Raw genomic sequence first — 24,126 nt, 5'->3', positions numbered from 1 at the left:
CTGTTGCTTAGGGATGCAGAGTTCTAAATATATCTGTCAAGTCCATCTGTTCCAATGTCTCATTCAGGGCCCTTGTTTCTTTATTGATCCTGTGTCTAGATGATCTATCCATTGTTGTAAGTGGGGTACTAAAGTCCCCTGCAATTACCACATTGTTATCAATAAGGTTGCTTATGTTTGTGATTAATTGTTTTATATATTTGGGGGCTCCCATATTCAGCACATAAACATTTATAATTGTTAGCTCTTCCTGATGGATAGATCCTGTAATTATTATATAATGTCCTTCTTCATCTCTTGTTACAGCCTTTAATTTAAAGTCGAGTTTGTCTGATATAAGTATGGCTACTCCAGCTCTCTTTTGAGTTCCAGTAGTATGATAGATAGTTCTCCACCCCTTCAGTTTCAATCTGAAGGTGTCTCAGGTCTAAAATGAGTCTCTTGTAGACGGAAAATAGATGTGTCTTGTTTTTTTTTTTTTTTTAATCCATTCTGATACCCTGTGTCTTTTGATTGGAGCATTTAGTTCACTTACATTCAGTGTTATTATTGAAGGATATGGGTTTAGAGTCATTGTGATGTCTGTAGGTTTCATGCTTGTAGTGATGTCTCTGGTACTTTGTGGTCCTTGCAACATTTCACTCACAGAATCGCCCTTAGGATCTCTTGTAGGGCTGGTTTAGTGCTGATGAATTCCTTCAGTTTTTGTTTGTTTGGGAAGACCTTTATCTCTCCTATTCTGAATGACAGACTTGCTGGATAAAGGATTCTTGGCTGCATATTTTTTCTGTTCATCACATTGAAGATTTCCTGCCATACCTTTCTGGCCTGCCAAGTTTCAGTAGATAGATCTGCCACTAGTCTTATGGGTCTCCCTTTATAAGTTAGGGCCTATTTATCCCTAGCTGCTTTCAGAATTTTCTCTTTATCCTTGTATTTTGTCAGTTTCACTATGATATGTTATGCAGAAGATTGATTCAAGTTATGTCTGAAGGGAGTTCTCTGTGCCTCTTGGATTTCAATGCCTTTTTCCTTCCCCAGATCAGGGAAGTTCTCAGCTATGATTTGTTCAAGTACACCTTCAGTCCCTTTCTCTCTCTCTTCTTCTTCTGGAATTCCTATGATACGAATATTGTTCCATTTGATTGCATCACTTAGTTCTCTAAGTCTCCCCTCATACTTCTGGATTTTTTTATCTCTCTTTTTCTCAGCTTCTTGTTTTTCCATAATTTTATCTTCTAACTCACCTATTCTCTCCTCTGCCTCTTCATTACAAGCTGTGGTTGCCTCCATTTTATTTTGCACCTCATTTATAGCATTTTTTATCTCCTCACGACTATTTCTTAGTCCCTTGATCTCTGTAGCAATAGATTCTCTGCTGTTCTCTATACTTTTTTCAAGCCCAGTGATTAATTTTATGACTATTATTCTAAATTCTTGTTCCGTTATATTGCTTAAATAGTTTTTGATCAATTCGTTAGCTGTCGCTACTTCCTGGAGTTTCTTTTGAGGAGAATTCTTCTGTTTTGTCATTTTGGATAGTCCCTGGAGTGGCGCGGAACTACAGGGCACTTCCCCTGTGCTGTCTGGAATAACTTGTGTTGGTGGGCAGGGACACAGTCAGACCTGATGTCTGCCCCCAGCCGACCGCTGGGGCCACAGTCAGACTGGTGTGTACCTTATCGTCCCCTCTCCCAGGGTCAGGACTCACTGTGGAGTGGTGTGGCCCCTGTCTGGGCTACTTGCACACTGCCAGGCTTGTGGTGCTGCTTTGATGGGATCTGGCGTATTAGCCGGGGTGGATCTGCAAGGTGCACAGGGGCAGGAGGGGCAGGCTCAGCTCGCTTTGCTGTAGTGGTCCCCTGTGGGAGGGGCCCTGCAGCACTGGGGGGGAGGCAGACCCATGGAGCGTTGGGTGTTTGTGCAGTGCAAGCAAGTTTGGTGACGGGAACTGGTTCCCTTTGGGATTTCGGCTTTTGTGGGGTGGGAGAGGGAGAGGGAGATGGCGTTTGCCAGTGCCTTTGTTCCCCGCCCAGCTGAGCTCTGTCTTCCGGGGCTCAACACCTCTCCCTCTCTGTGTCCCTTCGCCCTCCTGCTCTCTGAGCAGAGCTGTTGACTTTTAACGTTCCAGATGTTAAGTCCCGCTGGCTGTCAGAACTTATGGAGTCCGGCCCCTCCACTTTTGCAAGCCAGACTCTGGGGCTCTGCCTTGGTAGGCAGGCTGCCCCTCTACTGCCCGGCTCCTTCCCGCCAGTCCGTGTAGCGCGCACCACCTCTTTGCGCTTCCTACCTTCTTCAGTGGGCCTCTTATCTACGCTTGGCTCTGGAGAGTCCATTCTGCTAGTCTTCTGGAGGTTTTCTGGGTTATTTAGGCTGATGTGGGTGTAATCTAAGTGATCAGCGGGACAAGGTGAGCCCAGTGTCCTCCTATGGAGCCATCTTCACTCCTGAAAAACATAGTATTTTTAATTTCGACCTGACTAGATTTTAGTTCTTTTATCTCTGCAGAAATGGATTCTCTGGTGTTTTCTATGTTTTTTTCCAACCCAGCTTGTATTCTTATAACCATGGTTTTAAATTCTAGTTCAGACATCTTACTTATATAGTTGATTAAATCCCTGTCCATCAGTTCTATTGCCTTTTCTTTCTTTTGGGGTAAGTTTCTCTATGTTGTCATTTTTGTCCAGAGAAGAGAAGAGCAAAGAAGGAATATAAAAACCAACCAACAAGCAAAATAACGAACAAAAAACAAAGAAACAATAACAATAAAAACACAGAAAGACTAGATCCAGGGTGTGTTTTAGTCTGCTTATTAAAAGACTCCAGATCCAAAATTCAAATCAAATAAAACAAAACCAATAAAATAAAAAATAAAGGAATATGTATATAAATTAAAAATAATAGTAAAAAGTAAAAAAAGGAATTAAAAAATAAGAAAATAAAATAAAAAATAAATAAAGAATAAAAGTAAAAGGGAAGTTAGATCCTGTTTCCCCTGGAGCTAAAGCTTTGTAGCACTATGACCTGCAGACTTGGTGCAAGGGAGTTGTTTGTGCTGGTTTTCTGGGGAGAGGCCTGTGGTGCTAATGCTCAGGTTGACTTGTTTCAGTAGAAATTTGCCTCTGGGGTGCAGGGGTTGGAATTTGGTTTAAGTGGCTCCGTCCTCCTCTAGGGTGCACTGTTTTGCTCCCTGAAGGCTTTCAGCTCTAAAGGGTGGAATGAATATGGTGGAGCCTGGCTCTATAGTCCTGGACCTGAAAGTTCACCACCCCCCCCAACTCCAGGGAAACCTCATAGAAGAGCAATTAATCACCCCTCTTATATCCCCAGTTTCTTTTAGACTGCATTCACCCAGCTTGTGTCCAGGCTTTTTAATCTCAGGTGCATGACTGAGTTTCAAAAGTCCAAATTTTCCTCTCTTCCTCTGGGGGAGGGTCTTACCATGCTTTTGCTTGCTGTGGGAAGAAAGCAGTGGAACTACTGCTCAGCTGTTCAGGGTTTATGTCAAAACAGAACAGAAAACTGGCACCTCTGCTTGTAGCCCTCAGCCAGAGTGAGTCCCCTCTCTTATGCCTGGAAACAGCACAGCATGTTGGTATGACCTGTCTTTCTTGTAACCCATGGGATCCTCAGACCATGCTGTCACGCCTGGGATTCTAACCCACTTCACTACTTGAGCACTTCTAAGCCAGGCACTTCCCCCATGGTAGAGGACTGCTAAAAGTTCAGATTTTGGGCTCCATTGCTTATACTACTTTGTGGTAGCCTCCTTAAGCTGGATTCCTCTCTGCAGCTGGACCTAGAGCAATGTCTCCCCTGGTAAACTCTCTGCATCTCTTACCTTCCAAATAGTGGTCCCTTTTCTACATGTAGTCTTACAGTTTTTGTTCATTCAGACCTCTGATTGATTTCTTTGATGTTCAGAATGATTTGATAACTATCTAGCTGTGTTCAAGGGATGAGACAAGCTTAGGCTCTCCCTACTCCTCCTCCATCTTAACTCCAAACTCATGTAGTTTCATCACAGTTTCATCATCAACCAGTTCAGACTTTTTTCTTATTTGCATTGTGATTGTTTTCTTTTGACCCGTGGGTTTTTACAAATACAGTGTTTAATTCCCTAATGTGGATTTTTGTACTTTTCTTTTGCTTATTGATTTCTGGCTGAATTGCACTATAGTCAGAAAATATACTCTTAAGATTTCAGTTCTTAGAAGCTTATTAAAAACAGTTGTGTGGTTCAATATATGACTTTCAATAAATGTTTCATTTCACATTGAAAATAATGTACATTCTGCAGTCATTGAGTATAGTGTTCTATAAACATTAAGCTTAGTTTGTTAATCAAGTTGTTAAAATCTTCATATCCTTATAAACTTCTTTGTCTGCTTATTATATTTTTTATTGAGAGAAGTATGCTAAATTTCCCACCATGATTGTGGATTTCTCCATTTCTCTTTTAGAGACCATGTGATTGGGTGCCTATAAATTGAAAATTATTTTTCAAGTCATTTTTCATCATTATGAAATGTCCTTCTTTGTCTCTGGTAATGCTTTTGCCTCAAGGTCTTTTTATCTGCTGGTAACTAGTGAGGTAGATTGTATTATTTGGCTCCACTTGTTACCCTTCCTTTAGTTACACCTTTTGTGTTCATACTCTTTGCCTTGTAACTTTACAGTGCCCTCATCCTATGAGTTGACCTACTCTGTTTCTGACTTTGACTTGAGGACATCCTTTGAAGCAGAGGCTTGAAATGGGCTTGCATGTTAGGACTTACTTTCTTGGACAGCTTCCACCACCATGAGAATATACTCAGGCCAACCTGGTTGAGTGACACATGGAGGGGAGCCAAGTTACCCCAGGCATACTTGGTGAGGCCATTCTAGATCAGCAGAACACATAGCTGATCAGCTTAGATGTGTGAGCAGTAAATGCTTATTGTTACATGTGATTGGGGTTTTGTCTTTGGTTGGTACATGGCAATATCCTGGTAAGGGGACATTGATATATATACAAAGTGTATATTTTTCCATTCTTTTATCTTCTGTATCAGTGAAGTAAACTCTTGTAAGGAGCATATGTTTGGGCTCTGTTATTTTAATCCAGTTAGACATCTTTTTTTAATTCTTATTTATTTATTTTGAGAGAGAGGGAGAGAGTGTACATACGTGAATTGGGTAGGGGCAGAGAGAGGACAGACAGAATCCCAAGCAGGTTCCATGCTCAGCACAGAGCCTGATGCAGGGCTTGATCCCATGACCATAAGATCACGACCTAAGCTGAAATCAAGTTGGACGCCCAACCAACTGAGCCACCCAGGTGCCCCTGGTTAGACAGTTTTTAATGTCTTTTTTTTAATTGGAGCATTTAGTCTGTTTACCTGTATAGGAATTACTGGTATATTTAAGTTTAAATTTGGCATTTACTACTTGCTTTCTATTTGTTCTCCTGTTCTCTGTTCCTTTTTCACCTTTTTCTTGCTTTCTTTTTGATTGATCCAAATTTATGATTTCATTTTATCTTCTTTGTTAACTTATTATATACATACACCTTTTCCCAGCGGTTACTTTGTGATGTATGAAGTAGTATGAGAATTGAATAACACTACACTTTAATTTCCCTTCTCCTGGCCTTTGAACCATTGTTGTCGTACATTTTATTTCTATAATTGTTACAAGCTGCAGTGTTAATCATTATTGTTTTTGCCTCAATTATCTTCTGAAGTAATTTTGTAAATAAGAAAAATATTATTTTATATCACCCATATATTTAGTATTTCCGGTGTACCTCATTTCTTCATGTAAATGTGCATTTACACCTGGTACCTTTTTCCTTTATACTGTATGGCTTTAACATTTCTTGTAGTATAAGTCAGCTGGTGATTCATTCTTCTAGTTCCAGTTTTGAATATCTGAAAAGGTATTTATTTCCCTTTCGTTTTTTTAAGACTGTTTATGGCAAGTGCTGAATTCTAGCTTAACATGTTTTGTTTGGTTAGGTGTTGCTCCTCTGTCTTCTGGCCTATACTGTTTGCAACAAGAAATTATTTTTGTTGAAAAAATGTCAAAAAGTCATTCTTATCTTTGTTCCTCTACATGTAATATGTTTTTTTCCTCTGGCTAATTGAGAGATTTTTCTCTTTAGTAGTGTTTTTAAACATCTTGATTATGATGTGTCTTGTGGTTTGCTGTATGTGCCTTCTCCTTGAGGTTTGTTGTGCTTCTTGGGTCTATAGGTTTATAGTTTTTATCAAATTTGGAAATTTCTGCCATTAATTCTTCAGCTATTGTGTTTATCCCTTGCTTTCTCTTTTCCTTTTTTTCAGGGACTCCAGGCACATTTATATCAGACTGCTTATAGTTGTTCTTCGGCTCACAGTTGTTCTCTTCATTTAAAAGAAATTCTCAAGTTCTCTAACCTTTTCTTTTGGAGTGTCTAATCTGCTGTTAATCCTTGCAGTTTATTTTCATCCTAGATATTAGATCTTCCATCCCTAGAAGTTCATGTTCCGTCTTTTAAAAATATCTTACATGCTTGTTTTCCTCTACTGTCTTGAACGTATTAAATACAGTTGTAAAAATGTTTGTTGTCCTTCCCTACTAATTCTATCATCTGAGACCTTTCTGAGTTGTTGCTTGGCTCTTTTTTTTTCCTCCATATGGGTACATTCTCTTTCCTTTTTTATATTCCTGGTAAATTTTGATTGAATGCTGGGCATTAAGAATTTTGTTGGCTACTTCTTGTATTTGGTTTTTTAAATTCTGGTCTTTGTTTCAGACCATAGCCAAGTTACTTGGAAACATTTTGATTCTTTTGAAGCTCACCTCTAAGCTTTGTTTAGTCAGGCCATAGTAGTCTTTATAAAATAAGGCCTAATTGTTTTCCACTGTTGAGGCAGTACCCTTCCAAGTATGCTTCATAGTGCTTTGTGTATTAGAAGGTTTTTCTCTTCTGGTGGAAACGTCAACTATTCCCAGCCTTTTGTGAGTAGGCTCACAAAGCCTTTGTGAGTAGGTTACACAAAGATTGTGTAACCACCTCCTTTTGTGAGGTTCTGTCCCTTGCTTCGGGTAATTTCTTCACAAGCATGTACTGGTTAGTATTCAGTTGGAGAATCAGGGAAAAACACGGAGGGGGAACTTTTACCTCGCCAGACTTCCATTTCTGTCCACTCAGTTCAGGGATACTGCCAGGATCCACATACATTCTCACGCCCAGCGCTTCATCCTGGAAACTAGGCAGATTGTAAATGGGGCATTTACAATACTCACGTCCTTTGTTTCTTCTCTCTCAAGGATTGCTGTCCTTCACTGCCTATTGTCAACTGTGAGAAGACTGTTCTTTCATATTTACCCCAGTTTTTTGGTACTTAAGGTGGAAGGGTTACTCCAATCCATTCAGACTATGCACTCTGAACTATAATGCTCTTAACTACAACACTGCTTTTCACAGAAAAATACAGTGGAGCACTACAGAAAGTTTTCAGGGACAGAGACAATAGTCTCTAGGATCAGGAGACAGTAGTCTCCTGGATTAGGCCCTTTAAGACTTGGTTTTTTATTTTTAAATACTTTTATTTTCCCCCTAATTCCACACATTCTCTTAAAGTCTATCACCCTGTCACAGTAGGGTGAGAAAATTCAGTAGAGAAAACAAGACATCCCTCAATATCTTTCTTCCTTCCTCTCTTTTCTTTTCTTTTTTCTTTTCTTTCGAAACCCCCTGAAATGTCATGTTCAATTTCTGTAATTGTCCTTAAAATAAGGGGGAGCATCCTTCTTTGTTCTTCTTCCTTTCTCCTAGTTGATGTAGCTTGAGCAACCATTTTGGACCCTGAGAAGGAAGCCCTGTGCTGTAGTGGAATAGCAGGTTGGAAGATGTATGGGTTCCTAATGACATTGTGAAGCCATATACCACATAACAGTTGAAGCCTTTTTGTTGGCCAAAGAAAAAATAAACTTGTCTTATTTCAGCCATTCCTATTTTGATATTCCATCATTTAAATTGAGGCTATCCCTGACTAATTCCATAGGGGAGAGGAGGGGCAGGCAGCTGTATATCTGAGTCACTTAGTGGTCGATTAAATTTTTCACATACCTCACCCATGCCTCTTAAGTTCTCAAGTTATTTCAAAAGCATATTACAGTTGAAAAAACACATTTGTGTATGTTACCTAATTTGATGCTTTTAGCATTTATTAGTTGTCTAGGACAGAGATTACGGTCCCATTTTAGAGATGAGAAAACTAAACTTCGAATGGTACATGACTGCAGTAAATACTCAACAAATTAGTGGGAAAGGTAGAGTGAAGCTCTACTCATCTGTACCAACTCCAGTGCATTATCCTAGATTATAAACTTTTAAAATTTATCTATTTTTGATGGAATTTTCTATAGAACAGTGAGGTAGGAAACATTTGAAGATCCTAATTGTGTTTTATTTGTCATTGCAGAAGAAGGGTGAACCATGCTTAAAAAGGCCAACAGGATTGAGCTTGGGAGCCAGCAGGAAAGAAGTCTGAAAAAGCATAATCCATGGATCATATGCACCTGCAGCCGACAATGCCCTATCACCTTAATTACTGGTTGCTACACCTGCGAGTGGCAAATCAAGCAGGAGAAAAAATCTAGACCTGGACCCTGCTGCTGCTCTTGGGTACAGAGAGATGGGAAGGAGCTGGACCATACTTTCTCAGATGTAGGGAACATGGGCTGGTCCCTGCCCCCATGAGTGCTCATTAGATTCTCCAGGACTGGGCATGATAGAGCTCTAGTTCTTTGACGAAAAGCCTGCCACAATTCTGGAGCCAAAGTTAACCTTACAGAAACGTATGCTTGTTTTCTTCCTCTTTCACTTTTGTTCTTTACTTCTCCTTTTTCTTACAACCTCTTTTATATCATTCATTTGTTTTTGCTTGTATTCATTTAGTGAGCTTTAAGAAAAAATGGAGTTTAGATACAATTAGATGTTTTTGACTAGGAATTACAGGAATGCCTAAATCTTTAATTCTTTCTTCATTGTGAGTTTCCCAAAGGAGCTATGCTTAATGGGGGGGGGGGGGGAACAGCAAGTGGGAAACAAGGTAGTCCTTTATTATTGGTCAGGCTAATGCCCGATTTTCCCTAATGAAAAACTTCAGTAAGGCTGAATAGTGGCATGTGGCCTAGCCTCATTGAGGGCCTCTTTATTTATTTATTTTATTTGAGAGAGAGAGAGAGAGCGTGCGCGTGCATGTGAATAGGGGAGAGGGGCAGAGGAGGAGAGGGAGAGAGAAAGGGAGAGGGAGAGGAAGAGAGAGAGGGAATCTTAAGCAGGCTCCACACTCAGCATGGAGCCCGATGCAGGGCTTGATCCCATGACCCTGGATCATGACCTGAGCCCAAATCAAGAGCTGGATGCTTAACTGAATGAGCCACCCAGGTGCTCTGAGGACCTCTTTCTTTAAACTCTAAGCTGTCCGCTAGCACTCTTTGGTGGGCTATTTGATATAAGAGACAAAATGATGAGCACACTGAAGTGATAAGAGGAGGGCCATATCATGTACCTTCATGCACTTGTAGACATGGCCCACCTAGGGTTTGAGATTGTGAACAGTTAGATTACTAATTTCTTATGCCTAATATATAGGGAGCACATATTAGGAAAGGGGTAGAAATGGGAGGCTTGCCTAGATTAGAAGTGTTCTTCTGTCTCCTCTTTCCTTCCCAGATATTATACTAGCTTATAGCTTCTAAGCACTAATTTATATACTAGTGACTGGGAATAGCAGAAATACCTTAGATACAGTTCCTGCTGTCAAGTAATTCATGGTCCACTGGCAGAAAAGACAAGCATACATGCAGTCTCAAAATACTGAGAGTATCAGGATGCCTGGGTGGCTCAGTCGGTTATGGCACAGTTAAGTGTCCCGATTTTGGCTCAGGTTATGATCTCACATCTTGTGGGTTCAAGCCCCATGTTGGGCTCTGTGCTGACAGCTCAGAACCTGAAGCCTGCTTCGGATTGTGTGTCTCCCTCTCTCTCTGCCCCTCCCCCGCTCGTTCTCATTCTCTCTCTCTGTCTCAAAAATAAACATTAAAAAAATTAAAAAAATACTGAGAGTATCATGTATGTGTGTATGCATACATGCTTCCATGTGCCAAGGGAGGGGCTGAAAACTTTATATAGAAGGTGAAACTTTATTTAGAAGGAGATTAAGAATTGGGTAAGTAAGGATTAGGGAATGGCAGAAGAAATGGTATTGGAGGAGTCAAGGGGCATTGGTATGCGGTTTATTTTAGGTGGAACAGAGGATACAAATGGAGAAATGATGGGAAACAAAGCTGGAGAGGGAGATGGGACAGATGTTGTGTGGTTTGAAGAATTTGACCTCTGCCATGTAGGGGATAAAGAATCCCTAATGATTTTAAGCTAATGTTGCCTGATCTATGTTTTGGAACAATTATTTGATCATGTGGAGAATGCATTGGAAAGTACAAAATAGGGAGGGAGACGTCTTTGCCTTCAAAGAGAAAGCAATAGCAGTATTTAAGGTAAGAGATGTTGGTGGTCTGGATTAGAGTAGTGATGATAAAATGGAGAAGAGAAAATTGATTCAACAGATATTTATTACCTAGGGATGAGGTAGTAAGTTATATGAGAGTTACTATGTAGTAAAAGAAAGAGAAAGGGAAGCTTCATGGGAAGGGTGACATTTGAGGCAGTGTGGTATAATAGAAAAATCTCTGGACTAGAGCCTGGGAGAAGGTTTGGGTACTATTTCCAACTCTGCCCTTGGGCTGGTTATGGGAGATCTCTGAGCCTCCTTACTGCTAGGGAATTGAACTAGATAATTCCTAGTGTCCCTATATAATTCTCAAGGCTCCATTCTGCTCAGAGGAAGGAGTAGAGCATATAGCATAAGAACTAAAATCTTGGGGCTCCTGGGTAGCTCAGCCAATTAAGCATCTGACTTTGGCTCTGGTCATGATCTCACAGTTCATGGATTCAAGCCCAGCATCATGCTCTGTGCTGACAGCTCAGAGCCTGGAGCCTGCTTTGGATTCTGTGTCTCCCTCTCTCTTTGCCCTTCCCCTGCTCGCACTCTATCTCTCTGTCCTTCAAAAATAAATAAACATTTTTAAAAAATTAAAAGAACAATGAAAACCCTAAAATCTTTTGTTTTGGGAAAAGACTACCTGTCTTCACCACTGACTATCTCCAAATTAGAGCTTTACCACTGTGTTACCTTGGACAAGTTACTTGACATCTGGTGCTTTAGATTCCTCATTAGAATATTGGAGATGGTAATAACAGTACCCACCAATGGGATTTGTTGTGGGGATGGAAGAGGTAATATGTGGGAAACACTTAGAATTGTGCTTGGCACAAAATTAGCACTCAATAAATGTTAGCTATTTTATTACTCTCCTTGGAGCCATGGACTTGTGGAACTGATCTTTCACATACAGAAATATTGGTACAAGGGATTGTGGGTAAAGGGAATGAGGTGGTCAGACATCAAGGGATAGAGAAGCACAGTGGTGTGTTTAGGGAAAAACAAATTTCCAGTGTTGATTAGGGACATGTAAAACAATGGTAAGCAGGGTTGGAAAGGTATATTTTGATCAGATTATGAGACATCTTTGTGTCAAGCTGAAGTGTTTGAGCTTTCTCTTGTAAACTATGGGGGGCCTTTGAAAATGATTGAGCAAGAGTGGCAACAGTGAGAATCTATTATAAGGAAATGGATTTATCCAATAAAAACAAGTTCGTGGAACACTTACTATGTGCCACAGTGAATAAGACAACTAAGGTCTCAGCCCTCCTGCAGCTTACAATCCGGGGGGATGAGTTAGTTAATAGACAATAAATGAAGGAAGATGATTTCAGGTGGTGATAAGAGCTTTGAAGATAATAAATAGGAAAATGTGTTAGAACCTGGGATGAGAGAATGGTTAGAGAAGACCTCTTTGAAAATGTGTCATGTGAGCTATCTCCTGAATAGAGAGGTAGAGTTAGCCACGTATACATCTGGGGGCAAAAGTTTTCCAGGCCAAAGGACCAGAAAGTATGAAGCTCTTGAGGTGGAAACAAATTTGGTCATGTTCTAGAGACAAAAAGAAAACCACTGTAGCTGGAGTTCAGAAATAGAGTGTACAGAATGGGATGAGGTCAGGGTGGACAAGGGATGAGGTCAGTGGTGGACAGGATCCTCCATGGAGGATCTCATGGGCCACGTCAGGCAGTTTGCTCTGGCGCATTTTGAGCAGGGGAATGACATTATCTGATACATGTTTTTAAAGGTCCATACAAGGTTTAGTAGAGAATGAATATAGGACCTGAGGCAAAGATCCTGTACTCTTCATCCTCCTAAACTCAGAAAGTGTACGTTGATAGCTGTAATATCTCTCATCTTTTTAGAATATCGTTTCTACATTTTCAGTTTAATTTCTTTATTTTTACTTTTCACAATAATACCATAATATAGGCAGGGCAGAGATTAATTTGTCCAGATTAAAGATTACAGATTAAAGGCAAAATTTCTTACTCACATGATACATAAATGTTAAGATTATAACTCAGGTAGCAACCCAAACCTAATATTCCTAGGAGGTGCATACCAACCTCTGGTATGGCTGGTTTGTGATGTGACTTTCACTGTAGGGGTTGCCTTCAAGGCTGTTTGAACACCTCCTCCGTAAGGATATCCTCCATCCTGGCTTTAGGCTCAGAGATCTAGGCAGTGACCCTGCCACTTTTTGGGTGTGTGACCTTAAGTCAATTACTTTACCTCTCTGAGTTTTAGCTCTTCTGCAAAGTGAGGTTAACAATACCCAACTTATATGGCTGTATTGAAATTTTAAGCAAATGAAAGTAGTTTGTGAAATTTCTAGCATTGTACTGGCACAAAGAAGCGACTCAAAAAAAGCCTTGTTTCCTAACCTGTCCTCTATCCCCCTAGTTTGGGTAGATAAGTGACTAAATGAACCAGTGAATGATGAGTGAATGAATTACTCAATGAATGAGTTACCAAACAAACACTTGGTAGATGAAGAGGTGGATAAATGCAAGATGGTTGTTAAGAAACAGTGACATTTAAGGAACTATGCTAGATATTGGCAGGGGAGAGGTGTGTAACAGAAGTTCCTTTCCCTCAAAGAAGAAACTGTCTCACCAAATACAAACATATAAGCATGTAATTGCAGTTAACTAATAAATGTTAGAAATAGGCTTATATAAAATTCCACAGGGGTAAAGAGAATACAGTGGTCACTCCAGCCTCCAGAGGGTAATGAGCTGCAACTATACAGACCTTTGACAAGTATATACAGGTATTGGTGAGGTGACATGGATAAATGGATCTAATTTATACTTCTTTCTTTATCTTCCCAGAAAGAGAAGATATTTTTCCCATTTCTGATTATTTCATTTCTCTTGTCTGTGGTTTTGCTGTTCATGTGGATAGAAACGTCAAATGAATACTTTGGCTTTGACTGGTGAGTTTCATGTTTTGTATTTTCATTTGGGTAGAGGCTCTTTTGTTTGCTAGCCACCAGAATTGAATCTCAGGCTGAAAAGATCTGGTGGCATAAGAGAGAGGGTGGACAAAATTGGGCTTTGCACAGCAGGTGGATAAGATGCCTAATGTTGGGATGGAGGAAGAATGCTCAGCACTCTCACTTACTATGTTTACCTTCCACCTGGGCTCACTCTCATATTTAGACCAAATCTGGCTCAGTGGGAAGCTTTCTCTGTTTTTCCAGTATCCCCAGTATTTATTCAGATGATTCCCTGACACCTTGTTCCTCAGTCTTTTGTCTGGGTTGTTGATGCCTACACTAGTTGGTCTTCATGATCTCTGTTCACCAACCCTCATGTCTCTGCCTTACCTCTGGCCTCTGCCTCTTCCTTCTGCCCTTAGGGAGCTTCCTAGAACTCTGAACACAGTAGCAGGTCCTTCTTGGTACCCTTTCATGGCCAAACTCTTCATCCTGGACTCCTCCCAGCTCTTCCAGTTTCTCTGGCTTGATAGTTGCATATCTTACCCATTATTTGGTATTTCGGGGAGAAAGGGGTATATGTTTGGATATGAGGCTTTTTTAAAAAATGGAATACTGTTTAGTTTTACCTTTGTAGAAGTAAAATATGGTTTGTTTCAAACGCAGAAAATTAGAAAATATAAAAATTGGTTTAGTCTTATTCTTGAGTGACAGTCACTTCTTGGTATATTTTCCAGCCTTTTTTTCTACGCTTATTTTTATATTATTGCGCTCATACCATACGTATATATAATTTTGTTTTGCCTTTTCACTTACAATTATATTTTGACTAATTATTAAAAACTGAAAATTAAAAAAATTTTTTTAACGTTTATTTATTTTTGAGACAGAGAGAGACAAGGCATGAACGGGGGAGGGTCAGAGAGAGGGAGATACAGAATCTGAAACAGGCTCCAGGCTCCAAGCTGTCAGCACAGAGCCCGACACGGGGCTTGAATTCACTGACCGTGAGATCATGACCTGAGCCGAAGTCGGAAGCTCAACCGACTGAGCCACCCACGTGCCCCCAAAACAGAATATCATTTAAGATGATTTTAAAATATTTCATGACATGAAGATGCTATAATATACTTAACCACTTTTTATTGTTGTGCATTAGGGGTGTTTCCAATTTTCTTGTTTTTTATAAAATAAGAGTGCAGGGAAAGCTTTGTATTCTGACTTAGATCTTAGAATAGAGTCCCACAAGCAGCATCACTAAGTCAAGAAGAATAGACACTTGTAAAATTCATTATGCCTATTGCTGAAGTGCTTTCTCAAAAGGTGGTAGTGATTGTTATTCACAACAAAAGTATATGAGAGTTTCTATTTTAACCTGCCATTGACAGCACTAGCTATTCTTATTTTGAATAATTTTTATTAATTTTCTATATAGAATTTGTTTTGTTTTAATTTAATCATTGATTAAGTGTTAAAACTAGTTTAATTTATATTCTTTTTAGTTTTCTTCCCTTGCCTATTATTTTGTGGGATCTTTAGTGAGTTTTATTATCAGTTTACATGCTGTCTTTATTTATGGATCAGTTCTAAGTTATTAAAAAGCACTTGGAATACAAAAATGTTTCATTTCTTGTACTTAGAAAATTTTCCCCAGTTAAAAAAATTTTTAATGAGATATAATTGACATATAACATTTTATTAGTTTCAGATGTACAATATTATGATTTGATATTTGTGTATATGCAAAATGACCACCATATTAAATTTAGTTAACATACATCGTTTAACCCATCGTTAAAAATTCTAGTTTAAATTTAAACTAGCTTAAATTAAAAAATTTTTTTGTAATGGAAACATTTAAGATATAGTCTCTTAATAACTTTCAAATATATAATATAGTATCATTAATTACAGTCCCTATGCTGTACATTACATCAAGACTTTATATATATATATATAACTGGAAGTTTGCACCTTTTTGTCCACCTTCACCCTCACCCCCTGTCTGGAAATCACCAATCTGTTTTCTGTATCTGTACATTTAGTTTAGGATTTTTTTGTTGTTGTTAAGATTTCATATAAATGAAAACATATGGTATTTGTCTTTCTCTGTCTGACTTACTCACTTAGCATAATGCCCTCAAGGACCATCCAGGTTGTCACAATGACAAGATTTCCTCTTTTTTTATGGCTAAATAATATCTATCTGTCTGTCTGTCTGTCTGTCCACACACACACACACACACACACACACACACACACACGCACACACACACACACACACCACATATTCTTTCTCCATTCATCCACCAGTAGACACTTAGATTGTTTCCATGTCTTGGCTATTGTAAATAACACTGCAATGAATATGGGGGTTATATATCTTTTCAAGTTAGTGTTTTCATTTCTTTTGGATAAATACCCAGGAGTGGAATCACTGGGTCATATGGTAGCTCTATTCTTAATTTTTTTTTTAATTTTAATGTTTTTTTAAATTTATTTTTGAGAGAGAGAGAGAGAGACAGAGCGCAAGTCGGGGAAGGGAAGAGAAGAGAGGGAGACAGAATCTGAAGCAGGCTCCAGGCTCTCAGCTGTTAGCACAGAGCCCAGTGTGGGGCTTGAACTTGAGAACTGTGAGATCATGACCGGAGCCAAAGTCAGACACTTAACTGACTGAGCCACCCAGGTGGCTCTCTATTCTTAATTTTTTGAGGAACCTTCATACTGTTTTCCACAGTTAACTGTACCAATTTATATCCCCACCAACAGTACACAAGGTTCTCCTTTCTCTACATCCTCACCAACACTTTTTTTTGAGGTATAATTGATGCTCAACATTATATTAGTTTTAGATGTACAGTTATTTCATATTTGTATATCTTGCAAAATGATCACCACATAAGTCTAGTTAACATCTGTCATAGTTGCAAATATTTTTTTCTTATGATGAGAACTTTTAAGATTTACTCTCTTAGCAATTGTCAAATGTACAATACAGTATTATTAACTATAGTTACCATGCTGTATATCCCTATGACTCACTTATTTTATAACTGGAATTTGTACCTCTTGACTCCCTTCACCCATTTTGCCTACCTACCATGCTCTGCCTCTGGCAGCCACCAATCTGTTCTCTGTATCTATGAGGCTGGTTTTTGTTTTTTGTTTTGTTTTGTTTTGTTTTGTTTTTAGATTACACATATAAATGAGACCATATAGTATTCATCTTTCTGTGACTTACTTCACTTAGCATAAATACCCTCAAGGTCTATCCATGTTGTTGCAAGTAGCAAGATTTTATTCTTTTTTAATGGGTGAATACTACTCCATTGTGTGTGTGTGTGTATATATATATATATATATATATATATATATATATATATATGTATATATGTATATATGTATATATATATATTTATTTATTTATACCACATTTTTCTTTATTAATACATTGATGGACACTTAGGTTGTTTTCATATTTGGCTATTATGAATAATGCTGCATTGCACGTGGGGGTGCATATATCTTCTTGACTTAGTGTTTTTATTTTCTTTGGATAAATACCCCAAAGTGGAATTGGTAGGTCATATGGTTAGTTTCATTTAAAATTTTTTGAGGAACCTCCATACTGTTTTCTATAGTGACTGCACCAGTTTACATTCATACCAACAGTGCACAAAGGTTCCCCTTTCTCCACATCCTCACTAACATTTGTTATTTCTTGGCTTCTTGGTAATAGCCATTCTAACAGTTGTCAAGTGATAGCTCATTGTGGTTTTGATTTGCATTTCCCTGATGATTAGTGGTGTAGTTTTGGCCTGAATGTCTTCTTTGGAAAAATGTCTGTTCAGATCCTCTGCCCATTTGTAAACTGGGTTGTTTATTTGCTATTGAGTTGTAGGAGTTCTTTAAATATTTTGGGTATTAACTGCTTAATCAGATGTATGATTTGCAAATATTTTCTTTCTTTTGGTAGGTTGCCTTTTCATTTTGTTGATGGTTTCCTTTGCTGTGCAGAAGCTTTTTAGTTTGATGTAGCCCCACTTGTTTATTTTTAAAATCTTTTAGGCCCGTTTTCACTATGACTTATTTTTAAAGTTCTTGTGCTTTTAGTTTATCTTTCTGTCTTCTGCCTTCCTCTTTTTTTAAAAAAATATAATTTAACACCCAGTGCTCATCCCAACAAGTGTCTTCCTCAGTGCCCATCACCCACTTTTCCCTCTCCCCCACCCTCCATCAACGCTCAGTTTGTTTTCCTTATCCAACAGTCTCTTATGGTTTGCCTCCCTCCCTCTCTGTAACTTTTTTTCCCCCTTCCCCTCCCCCATGGTCTTCTGTTAAGTTTCTCAAGATCCACATATGAGTGAAAACATATGATGTCTGTCTTTCTCTGACTGACTTATTTCACTTAGCATAATACTCTCCACTTCCATCCATGTTGCTGCAAATGGCCAGATTTCATTCTTTCTCATTGCCAAGTAGTATTCCATTGTATATATAAACCACATCTTCTTTATCCATTCATCAGTTGATGGACATTTAGGCTCTTTCCATAATTTGGCTGTTGTTGAAAGTGCTGCCATAAACATTGGGGTACATGTGCCTATGTATCAGCACTTATGCCTTCCTCTTCCCTACCTGCTCTCTCTCTCTCATGAGTACCAGTGTGATATCATATTTTAGTTTGATTTTTTGGACTTTATTTGGAAAATTATTAGAAAATGATTATAGATTCACAGGAAGTTGAAAAGAAAATACAAGGAGGTCTCATGCAACATTTACCTAGCTTCACCCAGTATTAACATCTTGTAAAACTATTATATAATATTAAAACCAGAAAATTGACAATCAGATGGAGCTTATTCAGATTTCATTTGGATTGACTTTTAAAATAACCAATTACGTTTGATAAGCATCAGTTATGATCACAATAAAGGTTGAAATTTACCTCATGCATGTATTTTAGCATGGGTCTGTGTATGAATTTGTGTGTATTCATTCTTTGTGCATGTGCACATATGTGCTTCTATGTGTGCACGTGTGCGTGCGTGTGTGTGTGTGCGCGTGTGAGAGAGAGAGAGAGCGAGCGAGCAAACTCTGGCTGTACCCATTTCATGAGACTGTTTTGAGGGGCAAATGGGAGAATCTCATGTAAATACTGTTCATAAACTGTAAAATAATAAAGAAAAAGTATTGTAGTAGACTTCTAATCTTTCTCTTAGGGAAAAAGTTTCATTAGTAGTGTACACAGAGAGTAGGTGGAGCCTACTTACCCATAAAAGGAGGGGTATGTGGGGGGGGGGTTAGTATCTAGTAGTCTCAGCAGAATCCCATTTAAAGATGTAGACTCACAGAGTCAGAAGGGACCTTGGGGCCAACTGTTCCAGTTCTCTACACGGTAAACATATTTTTAAATAATCTTTCCAGGTGGTCTTCTAATTTCTGATTAAAACTTCAAGTGGTGGGCACGTACACTTTTATGTTTCAGTCTTTCCCTATTTATAGAGCTCTAAGTTTTTAAGAGCTCTTTATTATAATAAGCTGAAACCTGCCTTCCCTGTGACTTTTACTCACTGGTCTTGGTTCTGCCATCTAGCACCTCATACAGTGAAGGACAACTGAAGACAGCCATCATTCCCCTAAATATTCTCTTCTCTATCCTAAACAACTCAAGCATTTCTTTAGCATATTCATCGTATATGAGATGTTCATCTCTGGATGAGCTTATTCTTCACGAGAATGGAACCAGGATTGGAGCACAGTGGGATGTGAACTGGACCAATCCTCTTCCATGCCTATATACAATTTTGCATTAATAGCCCCTACATTCATATTAACATATTTCCCTCCATCTTGTCCCATATTCCTCTTTTGTTCTATCCACTGGGTTTTTTTTTTTTTGGTTTGTTTTATCGATGTATAGTTGACACACATTAGTTTCAAGTGTACAATATAGTGACTTGACAATTCTGTATGATGTGCTCACTGCAAGTATAGCTATCATCTGTCATCATACGATGCTATTACACTACCATTGACTGTATTCCCTTTGCTATAACTTCTATGGACCTGGTGATCTGTATGTCCTCTTTGGAAAAATGTCTGTTTAGATCCTCTGCCCATTTGTAATTGGATTATTTATTTGCTTTTGAATTGTATGAGTTCTTTGTGTGTACTGGATATGAACTCCTTAATCAGGTATATGTTTTGCAAATATTTTCTCCCTTTCAATAGGTTGCCTTTTTATTTTGATGAAAGTGAAATCTGGAGAATGGCTTCCTTTGCTAGGCAGAGGCTTTTTCGTTTGATGTAGTCCAACTTGCTTGTTTTGTTGCCTTTGTTTTTGGTGTCAAATCCAAAAAATCATCATCGAGATGGATGTCAAGGAGCTTACTGCTTATGTTTTATTCTAGGAGTTTTATGATTTCAAGTTTTATATTAAAATCTTTAATAATCCATTTGAGTTGATCTTTGTGTATGGTATAGCAGAGTGGTCCAGTTTTATTCTTTGCCATGTGGCTGTCCAGTTTTCCCAACACTGCTCATTGAAGAGACTGCTCTTTTCCCATTGTACATTCTTGGTTTTTGGCTTCTTTGCCATAAATTAATTGACCTTATTACATGGTTTTATTTCTGGGCTCTTTCTTCTGTTCCACTGATCTATGTGTCTATTTTTTAATGCCAAAACCATACTGTTTTGATTACTGTGGCTTTGTAATACAGTTTGAAATCAAGGAGTGTCATGCCTCCAGCTTTGTTCTTTCTCCAGATTGCTCTGGCTATTGAAGGTCTTTTGTGGTTCCTTAAAAATTTTAGGATTGTTTTCTATGAAAAATGCCTTTGAAATTTTGATAAGGTTTGAACAATCTGTAGATGACTTTGGGTAATATGGAAATTTTAATAACATTCTTCCAATCATGAACATGAGATATCTTTCCATTTATTTGTGTCTTCACTTTCTTTCCTCAGTGTCTTACCTTTTTCAGTACATAGACCTTCACCTCCTTGGTTAAATTTATTCCTAAGTATTTTATTGTTGATACTAATGTAAATAGGATTTTTTCCTTATTTCTTTTACAGGTAATTCATTATTAGTTTACAGTAATGCCATTAATTTTTGTGTGGTGATTTTGTATTTGTTAATTTGTTAATTATATTTAACTGTTTTTTGGTGGAGTCTAGGATTTTCTGTATATAAAATTATGTAATCTGCAAGTAGACACAGTGGTACTTCTTCCTTTCCGATTCTGATGCCTTTTATTTCTTTTCTTGCCTGATTGCTCTGGCTAGGACTTCCAGTACTATGTTGAATAGGAGTAGTGAGAGGGTGCACTCTTGTATTGTTCTTGATCTTTGAGGAAAAGCTTTCAACCTTTCACAGTTGAGTGAGATACTCACTATGGGCTTGTCATATGTGTCCTTTATTATATGGAAGTATATTCTTCCTATAATTTATTTGTTGAGAGTTTTTTTTTTCTTTTCAAGTTTTAAATTCCAGTTAGCATACAGTGTAAATTTAGTTTCAGGTGTAGAATTTAGTGATTTAATACTTCCATACAATGGTGCTCATCACAAGTACCCTCCTTAATCCCTACCACCTATTTAATCCATTCCCCTCCCCCTCCTCCCTGGTAACCATCGGTTTATTTTCTATAGTTAAGAGTTTGTTTCTCCGTTTTCCCACTCAGAATTTTTATCATGAGAATTTTTATCATGAGTAGGTGTTGAATTTTGTTAAGTGCTCTTTTTTTCATCTATGGAGATGATTATATGATTTTTGTCTTTCATCCTATTAATGTAATGTATCACATTTATTGATTTGTATATGTTGAACCATCCTTGCATCACTGGGATGAATCTCACTTGATCATGGTATATGATCTTTTTAATGTGCTATTGAATTTGGCTTGCTAATATTTTGTTTAAAATTTTTTTAAATTTTAATGCTTATTTTAGAGAGAAAGAGAGAGCACAAGTGAGGAAGGGGCAGAGAGAGAGGGAGACACAGAATCTGAAGCAGGTTCCAGGTTCTGAGCTGTTCGACATGGGGCTCAAACCCACGAACTGTGAGATCACGACCTGAGCTGATGTCGGAGGCTCAACCGACTGAGCCACCCAGGCGACCCATGGCTTGCTAATATTTTGTTATGAATTTTTGCATCTATATTCATCAGGGATATCAGCCTGTAGTTTTCTTTTCTTGTAGTGCCCTTATCTGGCTTTGATATCAGGGTAATTCTGGCTTTGTAAAATGAGTTTGGGAGTGTTTTCCCTCTTCAGTTTTGGGAAGAGTTTGAGAAGGATCAGTATTAGTTCTTTAAATATTTGGTAAAATTCACTAGGGAAGCAGTCTTGGTCCCAAGATTTTCGTTGTTGGAAGGTTTTTGATTACTAATTCAGTCTCCTCATTCAATATTGATCTGTTCAGATTTTCTATTTCTTCATGATTCATTTTGGTAGATTGTATGTTTCTAGGAATTTATCCATTTCTTCTAGGCTGTCTAGTTTGTTGACATATAGTTGTTCGTAGCAGTCTCTTACAATCATTTTCATTTCTGTGGTATTGATTGGAATGTCTCCCTTTTCTTTATAATTTTATTTATTTGGGTCCTCGCTTTCTTCCTTGGTTAGTCTCGCTAAAGGTTTGTTGATTTTACCTTTTCAAAGATTCAGCTTTTAGCTTTGTTCATCTTTTCTGTTGTTTGCCTGCTCTCAGTTTTATTCATTTACCAAATAAATTGGCCCTTGAATGAAGAGAAGGCCTTGCAGAAGGACTTTGCTACATGACCAAAAGTATTTCTTTCTTCTGTCAGTCTTCTTCCTAGTTTTTCCCCCAAAGACTCTCTGGCCATTTACCAAGGTGGTTGTGCATTGGGGTTGTACTTTTGGGGAATTAATGGACACTGACACTGAACTGACATGAATTTCTGGAGCTGTAAAAACACCACTGTGATTCACTAGTCAGAGTAAAGCTTTCTTTTTTGGATGATAGGTAACAGATGGCAATTGGCTCAGGTCCATTTATTTATTTATTTATTTATTTATTTTATTTATTTATTTAAAATTTTTTTTTCAACGTTTTTTATTTATTTTTGGGACAGAGAGAGACAGAGCATGAACGGGGGAGGGGCAGAGAGAGGGAGACACAGAATCGGAAACAGGCTCCAGGCTCTGAGCCATCAGCCCAGAGCCTGACGCGGGGCTGGAACTCACGGACCGCGAGATCGTGACCTGGCTGAAGTCGGACGCTTAACCGACTGCGCCACCCAGGCGCCCCTCCATTTATTTATTTATTTACATCCAAGTTTGTTAGCATATAGTGCTATAATGATTTCAGGAGTAGATTCCAATGATTCATCCCCTAGGTATAACACCCAGGGCTTATCCCAACAAGTGTCCTTCCTAGTGCCCCTTGCCCATTTAGCCCACCCCCCACCCACAACCCCTCCAGCAACCCTGTTTGTTCTCTGTATTTAATTCTCTTATATTTTGTCTCCCTCCTTGTTTTTATATTATTTTTGCATCCCTTCCCTTATGTTCATCTGTTTTGTATCTTAAATTCCACATATGAGTGAAGTCATATGATATTTATCTTTCTCTGACTAATTTCACTTGGCATAATGCCCTCTAGTTCCATCCATGTAGTTGCAAATGGCAAGATTTCATTCCTTTTGATTCCCGAGTAATACTCCATGGTGTGTGTGTGTGTGTGTGTGTGTGTGTGTGTGTGTGTGTGTATGTGTGTATAGTGTATGCATGTGTGTGTGTGTGTGTGTGTGTGTGTGTGTATATATATGTATATATGCATATGCCACATCTTCTTTATCCATTCATCCATTGATGGACATTTGTACTCTTTCCATACTTTAGCTATTATCCATAGCACTGCTATAAACATTGGGGTGCATGTGCCCCTTTGAAACAACAACGTATATCCCTTGAATAATTATCTACTAGTGCAATTGCTGGGTTGTAGGGTAGTTCTGTTTTTAATTTTTTGAGGAACCTCCATACTGTTTTCCAGACTGGCTGTACCAGTTTGCATTTCCACCAGCAGTGCAAAAGAGATCCCCTTTATCCGCATCCCTGCCAACATCTGTTGTTGCCTGAGTTGTTAATGTTAGCCATTCTGACTGGTGTGAGGTGGTATCTCATTGTGGTTTTGATTTGTATTTCCCTGATGATGAGTGATGTTGAGCATTTTTTCATGTGTCTGTTAACCATCTGGATGTCTTCTTTGGAGATGTGTCTATGCATGTCTTTTGCCCATTTCTTCACTGGATTATTTGTATTTTGGGTGTTGAGTTTGATATGTTCTTTATAGATTTTGGATACTAATCCTTTATCTGATGTGTCATTTGCAAATATCTTCTCCCGTTCTGTTGGTTGCCTTTTAGTTTTGCTGATTATTTCCCTTGCTGTGCAGAATCTTTTCATTTTGATGAGGTCCCAACAGTTCATTTTTGCTTTTGTTTCCCTTGTCTCCAGAGACCTGTTGAGTAAGAAGTTGCTGAGGCCAAGGTCAAAGAGGTTTTTCCTGCTTTCTCCTCGAAGATTTTGATGGCTTCCTGTCTTACATTTAGATCTTTCATCCATTTTGAATTTATTTTTGTGTGTGGTATAAGAAAGTGGTCCAGGTTCATT

The 24,126-nt window shown here is 38.4% G+C and overlaps 1 protein-coding gene across 5 annotated transcripts in view; it reads left to right on the top strand.

Annotated features, from left to right (window-relative positions):
- Positions 1-24,126, top strand: part of GDPD4 (glycerophosphodiester phosphodiesterase domain containing 4) — a 198,733-nt gene that overhangs the window by 9,499 nt on the left and 165,108 nt on the right. For all 5 annotated transcript variants that reach the window (XM_040489449.1, XM_040489448.1, XM_040489447.1 and 2 more), the window contains exons 2-3: positions 8,454-8,656; positions 13,376-13,479. In XM_040489449.1, the coding sequence (XP_040345383.1) occupies positions 8,468-8,656; positions 13,376-13,479 (293 nt within the window). In that variant the 5' untranslated portion in view covers positions 8,454-8,467. The remainder of the gene's footprint in view (positions 1-8,453; positions 8,657-13,375; positions 13,480-24,126) is intronic.

The sequence above is a fragment of the Herpailurus yagouaroundi genome, unplaced genomic scaffold (genome assembly GCF_014898765.1).
Source record: "Herpailurus yagouaroundi ecotype Mexico unplaced genomic scaffold, PumYag 180, whole genome shotgun sequence".
NCBI classification, from domain to species: domain Eukaryota; kingdom Metazoa; phylum Chordata; class Mammalia; order Carnivora; family Felidae; genus Herpailurus; species Herpailurus yagouaroundi.
Note: the sequence above shows the minus strand (reverse complement) of the source record. Positions and strands in the feature narration are given on the sequence as shown.